Below are 14,577 nucleotides of genomic sequence, written 5' to 3'. Positions count from 1 at the left end.
GCATGCACTGGTTGCCGACCCACCTTTCACTGTTTTTCACCATGACAAGGTGGTTCTGCGCACCCATCCTAAGTTCCTTCCCAAGGTGGTCTCGGACTTTCACCTCAACCAGTCCATTGTTTTGCCTGTATTTTTTCCCAAACCCCACTCTCATCCTGGGGAACAGGCGCTGCATACGCTGGACTGTAAGCGTGCCCTTGCTTACTATCTTGATCGCACCAGGGCTCACCGCTCATCCCCTCAGCTCTTTCTATCTTTCGACCCTAACTGTTTAGGTCGTCCTGTCTCTAAACGGCCGGTCTCTCACTGGAAGGTGCTGTCACGGCACACAGGGTCAGAGCTATGGCTGCTTCTGTGGCTTTCCTCCATTCCACGCCCATCGAGGAAATCTGCAAGGCTGCCACTTGGTCCTCAGTTCACACGTTCACTACTCACTACTGTCTGGATGCCTTCTCCAGACGGGATGGACTCTTTGGCCGATCTGTGTTACAAAATTTATTTTCCTAATGGCCAACCATCCCTCCTCCCCCTCTGTTAGCTTGGAGGTCACCCATACGTTAAGAATATGCTGCCTGCTTGTCCTGGGATAAAGCACAGTTACTTACCGTAACAGGTGTTATCCAGGGACAGCAGGCAGATATTCTTAGGACCCGCCCTCCTCCCCGGGTTGGCTTCTTAGCTGGCTTATCTTAACTGGGGACCACGCTCTCCTCCGTCGAGCGGGAAGGCACCCGCGCATGCGCGGTGCGGTCAACTAGAACTTTCTAGTTAAAAGTGTCCGTACCGGGGCTCCGTCGGTGACGTCACCCATACGTTAAGAATATCTGCCTGCTGTCCCTGGATAATACCTGTTACGGTAAGTAACTGTGCTTTTTGGTTTCTTATTTATAAATCCAGCTATCAATTTATACCACTGAGCGGCCTGGTGTCCCAGGAAAACCTCTTCAGTATTAAGAGTAACTGTACTTGGCAAAATTGCAGGTTCAGGGCCAAACCATAACAGTTTAGTCTTTGTTGTATTTAATTTCATTTGAACTTGAGAAGACCAAGACTGTAGTTTGGCAATACAGGAACTGATGTTCACAGAGAAGTTATTTAAGTTTGGATCTACTTCCGATAAGATAAAAATATCATCAGCATAGGTGAATATGGTTTCAATAGGACTTTTTTTTTAGTTCAATAATTTTTATTAAAGTTTTACAACATACAAAGGTATATTGACCCATTCAATAATATAACAGAAGACAACATACATGTAATAGGACTTAATTGGTAAAGATTTAGTGTAGTCATGTAGATGTTAAAAAGAATATGAGATAGTGGTGGACCCTGAGGGACCATCTTTTATTTGAACCATGGTATCTAAAAAGTTACCCCCTGTTTATCTTAAGTAGCCGTAACCATAAGTGAAGATCAAGGGTATTAACCCATGTTACAAATTGTTCTAATTCCTCACCAGTGGATGTCCAGATGAAGAATATGGGGATCATAATCACAACCCACCTAAGTCAGCACTTGGATGTTCTAATAGGACGTTCAAGTGCCGATAATCACACTGACTTTCTGGATGTGTAGCGGCACTTCTTATGCCTCTGAATGCCGCTGTGCACCCAGAGCTGAAAGAGGTGCATCTGGAGGCATGGTCAGGGAAGTATTTGGGCGGGATGTGGGCCAACCTAGACTTAGTCGTTTTACTAGACATACTGGATGAAACTAAATGTTGTGAGACAATGTGAAAACAGGTATAAGTGCCAAAAAGATATCCAAAGTGACCAGATAACCACTGCAGAGACAAAGTAAAGACCCCCACACACTCCCCCAGCGTTCACAGACCCCCCTTACACCCCCACCTAGATAGGAATAAAAACATACATACCTGTCTCCGGAACATCAGCACCTGATACAGGAAAGCCTAGTAGAGCTGCACAGAGGTGTCTTAAGTAGCCTGGAGGGGTGGGTAGTGAACCATAGAGCGGAGGATCCAGGCCCATAAGCCACTCTAACCACTACATTTATGGTGGAACATGTGCGCTTACCAAAACCCATATAGGTTGGGGTTGTAGGCAGGTGGGTATAGTGGTTTTGGGGGGTGTTTTGGGGGGCTCACCATAATCTATAAGTGAGTTCTGGTGAGATGTTTATGTGGCACCCTTTATATGAAGTTCCTACACGTCGTCTATAAAATGCAACCAAGTCTTAACTTTCTGGAACTGGACTGTGGATATATAAACTTTTTTTCTTCAAATTGGGTCATATATAGATTAGCAATGCTAGGAGCAGCAGTAGTGCCCATAGGAATGCCTTGAGATTGTAAGAAAAATTTATTGTCAAATTTGAGATAATTTTTGGTTAACACCAAATTCTCCAAGATCATAAGAAATGACATGGGTACTCTATCGGAAGTGTTCTTGGTGTCTAGCGTTGTTTTTACTATTTCTGATGCCTGATCTTGTGGTATGCTAGTGCATAAGGCTGTGACATCAAAGGTCACCCTGAACTCTACATCCGGAAGATCTGTAATGGTTTGTAATCTTCTCAAGAAATGGATAGTATCTTTTATATAAGATTGAGCTTTCCCAACATGTGGTTTTAATTGGTCTCCCAGGAGGTGTTTCCAGCGATTTATGAATTTTGGGTACCATGTAAAAAACTGGTGTCCTGGGTTGAGAGCGTTGTAAGAACCGACTTTCAGAACGAGTGATATGTCCATTAAACAAGGCTTCCTGGACTATGTTGGTGATTTGAGATTGCAATTCAATCTTAGATCGGTTGACAAAGGAATGTAAGTGTCGGTGTCCTATAACCAGCGTAAAACTTCAGTTTTATATTGATCCCGATTCTGAATAACAATTGAGCCGCCCTTATCCACAGGCTTGATAATTATATCGGGATTCTGCTGGAGAGAATGAAGAATAGTCACACTGGGTCAGAACAATGGTCCATGTAGCCCAGTTTCCTGTTTCCAGCAGTGGCCAATACAGGTCACAGGTATGTGGCACAGTGGTTAGAGCCTCAGCACCCTGGTTGTGAGTTGTGGATTTAAATCCCATGTGGCTTTTGGGGACCCTGGGCAAGTCACTTAATCCCCCATTTGCCCCAGGTAGCGTGTGAGCCCACCAGGACAGATAGGGAAAACTTTTTAAGTACCTGAATGTAAACCACTTGAGCTATAAGTGGTATATAAATGCTAAAATAAATAAACCCAAAGAGAAAGAGCATTGCATGCTACCAATCCCAGGGCAAGCAGTGACTTCCTCCATATCTGACACGTTATGACACTCCCAGTTACAGGTGGGTAATCTCAAATGCCACATCAAAAACTCTGCCTCCGTATATACAATTGGTCTGATAGTCCTTCACCTCCATAACATCTGGCTCTGTTCTTCTCACTTGTGTAGACAGAGTAGCTTTTGCTATCTAGGCACAGAATCCCATTGCCCTGTCTCCCACCTACTTCTCACAGTTCAACAATGGTATCCCTGGGCCCCCCCCCAATCATCTCTTTCCAGCCACTGACCCTTCTTTCTCTTGTTCAGCATGATAACCCTTAACCCTCTTTATTTCCCTACCCAACCAGAATGACCCCCAATTCATTCCGCTACTGAAAGTCCTACTAACTGTTAGCTCTGTTCTTGTGGATTTTCTATACAGATTTCTGCGATCCGAGGCACTCGTGCTGTTTTCTCTTCTGATCAAAAGACGACGGTAAAGGACGTACCTTGGGAGAGTAATTTCTCCGCCCTTTCATCCTCTCGCTTCTCGTTCTGTGCTCTGATTGTGGGTTGCCAGTTGGGCCTTTCTAAATGTTGCTGGGTGTTCTGTTCCAGACAGTCCTGAGCCTTGCACAAGAGTGGCAAATAGAAGCTCACGTCACATGGCAGCGGAAAAGTTGCACATACGCAATGTTTGCATTATTTTGCAGCAGAAATAGGCATAGAATTGGTACACATAAAGGTTGCTTATATGTTGACACTATGGGATTACCTTTGATACAGTCAGGCACTGGCGTCTAGGTACGAAAGGACGTCCCTGTTGCTTTCTACCTCACATTAACAAATATGAAGGCACTAGAGAATGAAGTGTATGTTTATCACAAGCACCTTTACACTGCTCTCCACAAGTAGGAGGTGGGTGCTTCCTTATTGGGCTTCTGGGGTATGTCCTTAGATAGCATGCTTACATGTGGTGGTCCTGTCTGGAAGTCACAAATATAGACTGTTGCACAGGGATCACGGGATGAACACAGATCTGCAGCTTGCTAGATAGTCACTTTATTAGTAAGGACTCTGGATTCATTCTGGTCACTGCCACGTGTACAGGGCTTTCACCTCTGCCTTTTAGCTTGGGTCACTTGGGATTTTCTGAGGTGAATTAATCTTTCTAGAGCTGAGAATTAATGAAATTATGCATGCCTTCCTTATCTTTGATTACTGAAGGATCCCTATGCAGAGCCCCATGCTGGTAATTAGCAGTTCTTGCATTGCAGCCTGGCTCAGGTTCAGTGATGTGTAAGTATGGGCCGGGCACATGGTTCTTTCAAAGGTTATCTGCATCTCTGTTCTCTGTCTGTAGCTGAGTGCAGTTTTTCTGTTGGTGTTTCCATTTATAAGCTGATGGTAGGTGGTTTTATTTGCTTGAAATCATATGTGTGTATATACATATCTGTATCTATATCTTAAGGCTGCCAACTAGGTCCAGATTCATTGTATGTAGGGACTTGTACTGTAGTTCTGATTTCCCCATTGCATTCCTTAAGAAAAGCAAAGCTTCAAGTCCCTGTGTGCACTGGGGTAAACCCAGGACTGGATCCAGTTGGCAGCCTTACTATATCTCTGACATAGAGAGAAGTATGAAATTAAACTAAACCTTAAGCTTATAGACTGCATTTTCTCTATAAGAATAGAGTTCAACATGGTTTACAATAAAATTAATAAAGCATAAAGGAAAGAAAAGATATACAGTGTATCGTTTTGTTCTAGGATCCCCAGGTGTGTGTGTGTTCATGCATATATTATAATGCATACATATGGTACTTAAAGGTACGTATGTGGTCAACCGCTGTGATAATCACATACAGGCTTTGGCAATTCCACCTATAGCCTTGGACGTAGAAAATGGGAGGTATTTTGGGCAAGCTTAGAAGAGTGAAATTCAGCCCCTGACTTTTGCACTTAGCACACACAGCTGCCTGCTAACTGATGTCGATTACCAGTTGGCTATGATCGGTCCTAATTTGCAGTTATGTGTGAAACTGCTCAAGTTGGTGTTCTATAAACAGAGTGTTTTAAATCCATAGTGTGGGACTGCAAAGGAGGCCGGCGTGCCCAGTCTATCACTTGCTTGAGTGCCAGCACTTACAACACCATCTGTAGAGTTAACACCTGAAGTTGGGCGTGCAAGTGCAGACTTTGGCTGCTGTCCTTCAGCATCAGTTGCCGCATCTGAGTGCTAAAGTAACCAGTAGAGAATTACCCCCCTCTTTGTATATGAATAACTGACTGGACTTATTTTCAGCAGCACTTCTATTCCGAAAAAAGAGACAGACAACTTCTGGGTTAATGGTTAAAGTGCAGTAGTGGCTCTTGGTCTATGAGGCAGAGGCGTTTCGATTCGTCTCTTGCTCTCTATTACCTTTCTCCTAGCTTCACATTTCTTTGGATCAGGCGTCTGATTAATATTTCACGTTGGTCTAGGTCTCACTGAAGTGTGCACGTACCTGGATTAACTTCTGCTCTTGCTCTGCAGGACATGCTTATGCAGCTAGCTAAAGCTGTCGCCAGTGCCGCAGCTGCACTTGTTCTCAAAGCCAAAAACGTGGCTCAGAAGACGGAGGACTCGCTCCTGCAGTCCCAGGTCATTGCAGCAGCAACGCAGTGCGCCCTCTCCACCTCGCAGCTGGTGGCCTGCACCAAGGTAAGCCCAGAACTGGGTATTCACGAGCCCTTTCCCCCAAATCCCTACTCTTCTTGACTCTCTCGAGATGAAAGTTGTGTTGCATGAGCTAGGCATTTTATTTATTTCGTTTTCTCCAAAGAGCTCAGTACAGGTTACAGGTTAACATACATAATATACAGGTAACAGGTTACAATTTGTCATAGTTACAGTACAAGTTTTTCTCCTAACTCAACACATATTAGGGATCTAATATCAATATCCTTAATTTACAGGTTAAATTTGCCATTGTTACAGTTCAAGATTTTTCAAGACAAGTTTTATCCTAACACGACACTTACCGAGGACCTTGTATCAATACACATTTCTTTGTAATCCATTGGTCAGGCAGGGGAGTTAAGTGAAGAGGTAGGTTTTTATTGCTTTCCTAAAGTTGAGGAGTCCTTCAAGGGATCTGATCTGTGGGGGCAATTGATTCCAGTGGTAGTAGTCCATGCGGGAGAGGACTAAGGCATAGTTGGGTGAAATCAGACTCGGAAAAGTAGTTCCTTATTTTCGAGTTGTCATAGATAGTAAAATGAGGAAGATAACGATCTGAGAAATATGGTTGGAAAGCGACAGGTTGGAGTCAAGGAGTATTACTAGGCTGCGCGCTCGGTCCTTTGCAGTTATGGTAGTCGAGTTTCAGCACAGCGAGGGATGGTTGCAGTTGCAGTGCTCTTTGTGGATCCAAAGGAGTTCCGTCTTGGAGGCGTATAGTTGTAATTTGTTGACAGACGTCCAGTTTTTGATTTCTGAGAGGCAGTTTAGGAGTTTTGTGATCTGGGTGTCAGTTTTCTCCTAGCAGTGGCTATAGTTGGATGTCATCCGCGAAGGAGTGAATCTGTATTTGCGGACATGTCTAGGACAGGTCTAATGTAGAGATTGAATAATAGGGGGGATAGTAGAGCCCCTTGCGGAACACCGTATTTGATCGGTTTCAGTTTTGATAGCACATTGTTGAGCAGTACGCTTTGGGATCTGTTATTCAGGAGGGAAGTTCTTGCTTTAAGCAGAGTGTTCTGCCCTGCACTTCTGCTCACCAGATGCAGGAGAAAGCTAGCAAACTAATAGTGCAAGCAGGTGGCTCAGTAAGTACCTTGGCTACCTGATAGACTGCCAGAGCTCCTTCACACTTACTGCTTAGTGCAGTCACTGAAATCACAACTGGCGCTCTCTGCTTGCTCTTTCCTGTCTTGCACAACTTGGAGATAGACAGAGGCAGCAGAGACACCAAGGAGGAGGAGAAAAAGCCAGTGCTGTGCACACTGTGTGCTCCCAGATAACCATGCTCTGCCCACTGCCCAGGAGAGACTACACATATGCTCGGAAAGATGCCTCTGCACATTGTAAAGCCATTGCAGGTATCTCTTGCTGCTGCAGGCTACTGAGAGCAGTAGAGAATGACACGTGGACAAATTTTCCCTGTCCCCAGGGGGTCTCAATATCCCCGTTCTGTCCCTGTCACATTCCTGAAAGCTCAGATTCCATAGGCTAAGTGTTCAATCCCTACCCGCAGTCCGAGTGTTGCAGAAATCTACAACTTTTCTGAGCACATGCTCCACACCCTTAGCCTGAGCTAATTAACAAAGTCTGTTTCAAAGTATTTTGCAGTTGCTCTGCTTCTATTTCTTATTTTATTGCTTCAAAATTTTCATTTCTCAGTGGCTTCAGTGCCTTGAGACCCCTTCCCGATGGTTCACTGTCAGAGGAAAAGATAAAGTCCTATGATGCCGGACTGCAGTTTCACAGAGAAGCTTTGGTGGATCTGTGGAGCCAGCCAGCTGTGTGCCACCATTTATAAACTCGGGGTCCCTTCAGATGGAAGTCTGCTTGCCAGTGCCCTTGTCACTGGTTTCAAGTGCAGGCTGTATGCCACCCGGGTTTCAAGGTACAGGCTGCCTTTCCCGACAGTGGGGGCGGAGGTCATAGTCTGTATCTGGCTGGCTGACAGTCCGCAGATCTCAAGTCTGGACCCATTTGGAGCTGTTCTGAGGCAGAAAATCGTTTTCTTCCATTCAACTGCTTTTTGAGGTAGATGAGGTAGATTCCACCGTGGCTTAGGTTATCCAGCATGCAGCCCTCCCTAGTGATGGGGAGTGAGGTTTAAGGACTTTCAGGATCGAAGGGTGGCTGTTATGTTACAAAACATTCTTTTCTAGCAGCATCCTCAAGTAGTCGACATAACTTCCTGTTTCGAAGAAGGGAAGCCAGCGCACGCAGTGTTAAAGCCCCGCAGCCTGAGTTCAATTCACTTGTGGTCAAGAGGGCAGTGAGTGAGTGGAAGGGAGGGAAGCTGTCTTCACCAGGCAATCGGGGAGAGGAAGGCTGATCGGCCGGTAGATTTTGAAGGCAACGCGAGTCTATCACGGAGCCCGGGATGGGCTCTGCGATCGACTCACGTTGCCTTCCTGAGCTACCGGTTGATCGCGATCGACGTATTGGGCACCCCTGATGTAAAACCTCAATCCCGAACCCCACATCTATATACTAAAATTCAATATCATATCGGACCTCCCCCCTCCCGGATATGCATTTTTAAAGGGGAATTTCAATTACCAAAGAAAAAGCAAAAATTATGCTTGACACAGTACACTTCTCCCTCTGTATTCGCTTTTTCATAAGTTATTTGCTGTTTTCTATTAAAAAACCATTGTGAATATAGTGAAACTGTGAATAACATGGTGGGAGACCTGGCCTGTTCCTGAAGGAGAGGCAAAACACGGTGAAGAAAGTGCTGGGAATCAGAGATTTTCTCTGTAAATGCTTGGAATCGGCGATTTCTCTATGCAAGCTGACTTAATTTGGGGGGAGGAGCCAGCAAGCTAAAAACTGTGAATAATCGATTGCTGAAACCGCGAATACGGAGGGAGAAGTGTAATGATCACTCCACTGACCACTATGTAGTACAATATAGGGTGAGAGAGAAACGCAGTATTTTGCTCTAAGCTAAACACAGCATATAAATATGTGGAGAAAAAAGCCTCAGTTAATGATTCATGGGCTCAAAAAAACTCCACAGCAGTATTTACTGCAATTCTATCACAATGTCCATATAGTGTTTCATTCACAGGATCAGTCAGCATCAAAATCAAAAGCAAACGCTACAGTGTACAAACACCAAGCACTGTTGAAACTAAGCAGGAAAATCTTATCTGTATTTTCATTCAGGCACAGCACTGCTGTTTGTTTCTTCCACACACCAATACCCCAACACTGACTGGTTAAATGTTATATCAGGGAGTGCTAGAGAGGTAAAATTCCTAGATATCATAAATGATTGCTTCTTGGAGCAACTGGTCTGGGAACCGACAAGAGGGGGTGCTATTTTAGATTTGATCCTTAGTGGAATGTAAGACATAGTATGGGAGTTAACTGTGTTGGGTCCATTGGGAAACAGTGATCATAACGTGATCAAATTTGAGTAACGTCGCAAAAGAAATATACTGTAGAGCAGGGGTGCCCACACTTTTTTGACTCGCGAGCTACTTTTAAAATGACCAAGTCAAAATGATCTACCAACAATAAAATTTTAAAAAAACACAACGCACACTGTACGCATAGAATTGTTAATTATCATTCCTATTCCGGGGATTTTTCAAAGAGGTCAAAGCAGATGACTCTATGCACTGTCACCTCAGTAACAAACCATACAAAAATAGACAAATACCAACCCCCTCCCTTTTTACTAAACCACAATTGCATTTTTTAGCACAGGGAGCTGCGCTGAATGCCCAGTGCTGCTCTCGACGATCATAGGCTCCCTACGCTAAAAACCACTATTGCGGTTTAGTAAAAGGGGACCATATTGTAAAATATAGACAGCAGATATAAATTCAGACACATTTTGATCACTAAATTTAAAATAAAATCATTTTTCCTACCTTGTCTGGTGATTTCATGAGTCTCTGGTTGCACTTTCTTCTGACTGTGCATCCAATCTTTCTTTCAGCCTGTATGCTTCCTCTCCTCCACACCTCATTCCCTCCCCCAACTTTTTCTTCCTCTCTCCCTGACCTTTCTTTCTTTCTCTCTTCATGCCCCCTTTCTTTTTTTCTGTTTCTCTTCTTTCCTTCTGTTTCCCTGCCTGCCCCCTTTCTTTCTCCCTGCCCCCCAAGCCACTGCCGCTGCCATCGGGGAACAGGACCCAAACGCCACCAATGGATAACAGGCCCCAAAGCCGATGCCGCCGACGCCCCATGCTCTCTCTGCTTCGGGCCGATCAATCTTCCTCTCCCCAACGTCAATTCTGCCGTCGGAGAGGAAGTTTCGCCCAGCCAGGCAGCGATTGGCTGGTCCGAACTTCCTCTCTGATGGCAGAATTGACGTCGGGAAGAGGAAGATTGATCGGCCCGATAGATCGCCAAGGCAAAGTGAGTCCTGGATGATCGACTCACTTTGCCTTGGCGAGCTACTGGTCGATCGCAATCGACCTATTGAGCACCCCTGCTGTAGAGGCATTTAATTTTCGAAAGGGCGACTGTGATAAAATGAGGAAAATGATTAAAAAGAAGCTAAAGGATCAGTTGCAAAAGTTAGGACTGTAAACCAGGTGTGGATGTTATTTAAAAATACTACCGTCACCAGTCCCTCCTGGTCGAATCCTCGCTCAAGCGGTCTCATCCTGGCCAGGTCTATGCTTCAGTGCCTCCGGGCTGCGAGGGCAGAACCATGGATAAATTTGGTCGACGCATCTATCAGAATTCGATGATGACGTCCCGAGTCTTGAATTACAATTTCCACTTTGCAGCCTACTTGGAATTTTTTCTACCTATGCTTCGGAAGTTCACACCATACATCGAGTTCCAGGCTCGGTTTGAGTTTGAGGAAGTGGTTGCTTCGCTGTCCCAACTTCGGCTTCAGCTGATGCAATCTGCCTATGATGCGTTCGAGCTCTCAGCCCGAGCGGCGGCCTGCTCGGTGGCGATGCGCCAGTTGGCCTGGTTGCGGACCATCGATATGGACCCGAATCTTCAGGACCGCCTGGCGAACGTCCCGTGTGCTGGGGCGGATCTTTTTGACGAATCCATCGAGACTGTCACAAAGAAGTTGTCTGACCACGAAAAGTCCTTCCAATCTATCCTTCGGCCGAAGCCTAAGCCTCAGCAGTCTCGACCTTCCCGTCCGCCGTTGATCTATCAGCGGCGTTATCAGCCGAGGCAAACTCCGCCTGCGAGGCAACCGGCGAAGCGACAGCCTCCCCAGAAGGGTCAGCCTAAGTCTCAGTCGCCTGCTGTCCCTAAGACCACTCAGCCTTTTTGACTGTCTCGTCGAGGGCATAACCACTCGTTCTGCCTCCTCCTGCTTTTCCCATCGGAGGGCGCCTCCATCATTTTTATCATCGCTGGGAGGCCATAACCACCGACCTCTGGGTCCTTACTATCATCAAGGAAGGATACTCTCTTCATTTCCATCGGGTCCCTCCGAACCACCCTCCAAAAGAGTATCCTTCCAACTTGACTCAGACCGCCCTTCTTCTTCAGGAAGCTCAGGCTTTGCTCCGGCTTCGTGCCGTGGAGCCGGTCCCGTCGGACCAACTGAACCAGGGGTTTTACTCCCGGTACTTCCTTGTTCCGAAGAAGACGGGCGACCTGAGACCCATTTTGGACCTCAGGGTTCTCAACAAATTCCTGGTCAAAGAGAAGTTTCGTATGCTGACTCTCGCTTCTCTCTACCCCCTCCTCGAGCAGAACGACTGGTTATGCTCTCTGGATCTCAAGGGAGCCTAACACTCATATTCCCATTCATCCGGCCTCTCGCAAGTTCCTCAGATTTCGGGTGGGACATCTCCATCTACAGTATCGAGTGCTTCCATTCGGCCTGTCTTCGTCCCCCAGAGTCTTCACAAAATGTCTGGTGGTGGTGGCCGCGGCACTCCGGAACCGAGGTCTTCAGGTATTCCCCTACCCCGACGACTGGCTGATCAAGGTTCCCTCGGCCTCAGGGGTCATCTCGGTGACCCTGTCAACAATTCTGTTCCTGCAGAGCTTGGGATTCGAGATCAACTTTCCCAAGTCTCATCTGCAGCCGACCCAGTTTCTTCCCTTCATCGGGGCTGTCCTGGATACCGTACGTCTCAGAGCATTCCTTCCTCCTCAGCGCATGGATGCTCTTCTTTATCTCTGCCAGTCTGTGTCTTCTCGCCAGACCATTTCAGCGAGACACATGATGGTCCTCCTGGGCCACATGGGCTCTACAGTTCATGTGACGCCGTTTGCCATACTCCACCTCAGAATTCCTCAGTGGACCCTGGCATCTCAGTGGACTCAAGTGTCAGATCCGTTGACTCGACACATCACAGTCACTCCTGCTCTTCGGCAGTCTCTACTTTGGTGGATGACCTCTTCGAATCTATCCAGAGGTTTGCTGTTTCATTCTCCTCCCCACCAGAAGGTTCTCACGACCGATTCCTCGACCTATGCCTGGGGAGCGCATCTGGATGGGCTGCGCACTCAGGGATTCTGGACCTGTGCGGACCGACTCCATCAAATCAATCTTCTGGAGCTCAGAGCCATCTTCAATGCTCTTCAAGCTTTTCAACATCTGCTTCACGACATGGTGGTCCTCATTCGCACCGACAATCAGGTCGCCATGTATTATGTCAACAAGCAGGGGGGCACGGGCTCGGCCTCCCTCTGCCAGGAAGCTCTCAGAGTCTGGGATTGGGCGGTTCGCCACAACGCCTTCCTCAAAGCTGTCTACATTCAGGGGAAGGACAATGTCTTGGCGGACAACCTGAGTCGTCTTCTCCAGCCTCACGAATGGACACTCCATTCCAAGCCCCTTCATCAGATCTTCGCTCAGTGGGGAACGCCTCAGATAGACCTCTTTGCGGCTCCCCACAATTTCAAGCTGCCTCAGTTTTGCTCCAGGATCTACGCTCCTCATCGCCTACAGGCGGATGCTTTTCTGCTGGATTGGGGGAATCGCTTTCTGTATGCGTTTCCGCCATTCCCTCTTATTCAGAAGACTCTGGTCAAGCTGAAGTCCGACCATGCCACCATGATTCTGATAGCTCCCCGGTGGCCCAGACAACCTTGGTTCTCCCTTCTACTTCAACTCAGCAGCAGGGAACTGTACCTACTTCCAGTGTTTCCTTCTCTACTTACTCAGCATCAGGGGTCTCTGCTTCATCCCAACCTGCAGTCTCTCCATCTGACAGCTTGGTTCCTCTCAACGTAACTCCTCACCAGTTTTCCCAGGCGGTGAGGGATGTATTGGAGGCTTCCAGGAAGCCTGCTACTCTTCAATGCTACTCCCAAAAATGGACTAGATTTTCTTCATGGTGTATTTCCAATTCTAAGGAGCCTCAGCGAGCCTCCCTATCCTCTGTTTTGGACTATCTTCTACATCTGTCTCAGTCTGGTCTCAAGTCGACATCTATACGAGTCCACCTGAGTGCTATTGCGGCTTTCCATCAGCCTCTACAAGGGAAACCTCTCTCTTCTCATCCTGTGGTTTCCAGATTTATGAAAGGACTTTTTCATGTCAATCCTCCTCTCAAACCGCCTCCAGTGGTTTGGGATCTCAATGTTGTCCTTTCTCAGCTTATGAAACCTCCTTTTGAGCCTCTGAGCAAGGCTCCCCGAAAGTTTCTCACTTGGAAAGTGGTTTTTCTGGTGGCCCTCACGTCTGCTCGCAGGGTCAGTGAGCTTCAGGCCTTGGTGGCGGACCCACCTTTCACAGTATTCCATCATGACAAGGTGGTCCTCCGCACTCATCCGAAATTCCTGCCTAAAGTGGTTTCTGAATTTCACCTCAACCAATCCATTGTGCTTCAAGTGTTCTTTCAAAAGCCTCATTCTCATCCTGGAGAATCAGCTCTTCACACTCTGGACTGTAAATGTGCTTTGGCTTTCTACTTGGATCGCACCAAACCACACAGAACTGCTCCTCAACTTTTCGTCTCCTTTGATCCAAACAAGTTGGGACGACCTGTATCAAAGCGCACCATCTCCAATTGGATGGCAGCTTGTATCTCTTTCTGCTATGCCCAGGCTGGATTACCCCTTCCCTGTAAGGTCACAGCCCATAAGGTCAGAGCAATGGCAGCCTCTGTAGTCTTCCTCAGATCGACACCGATTGAGGAGATTTGTAGGGCTGCCACTTGGTCCTCGGTTCATACATTCACCTCTCATTATTGTCTGGATACTTTCTCCAGACGGGATGGACAGTTTGGCCAAACTGTGTTACAAAATTTGTTCTCCTAAGTTGCCAACTCTCCCTCCATCCCATTGAGGTTAGCTTGGAGGTCACCCACTAGTGAGAATACCTGCCTGCTTGTCCTGGGATAAAGCAATGTTACTTACCGTAACAGTTGTTATCCAGGGACAGCAGGCAGCTATTCTCACGTCCCACCCACCTCCCCTGGGTTGGCTTCTCTGCTAGCTACCTGAACTGAGGAGACACGCCCGGACCATCGGGCGAGAAGGCACTGGCGCATGCGCGGTGCGGGCATCTCGAAACTTCTGAGTTTCTTCAAGCAAGACCTGCTTGCAAGATGTCCGTATCGGGGCTCTGTCGGATGACATCACCCACTAGTGAGAATAGCTGCCTGCTGTCCCTGGATAACAACTGTTACGGTAAGTAACATTGCTTTATTCCAGGACAAGCAGGCAGCATATTCTCATATGTGGGTGACGTCAT

At 46.9% G+C, this 14,577-nt stretch overlaps 1 protein-coding gene across 2 annotated transcripts in view; it reads left to right on the top strand.

Annotated features, from left to right (window-relative positions):
* Positions 1-14,577, top strand: part of TLN1 (talin 1) — a 690,102-nt gene that overhangs the window by 320,216 nt on the left and 355,309 nt on the right. Inside the window, exons 19-20 of one of the 2 annotated variants that reach the window (XM_033937486.1) lie at positions 3,652-3,705; positions 5,746-5,913. In XM_033937486.1, the coding sequence (XP_033793377.1) occupies positions 3,652-3,705; positions 5,746-5,913 (222 nt within the window). The remainder of the gene's footprint in view (positions 1-3,651; positions 3,706-5,745; positions 5,914-14,577) is intronic. The other variant, XM_033937496.1, reaches the window with a different exon arrangement.

This window comes from Geotrypetes seraphini, chromosome 1 (genome assembly GCF_902459505.1).
Source record: "Geotrypetes seraphini chromosome 1, aGeoSer1.1, whole genome shotgun sequence".
Lineage (NCBI taxonomy): Eukaryota > Metazoa > Chordata > Amphibia > Gymnophiona > Dermophiidae > Geotrypetes > Geotrypetes seraphini.
The sequence above is the reverse complement of the archived record's forward strand: the minus strand, read 5'-3'. Positions and strand labels throughout refer to the sequence as shown.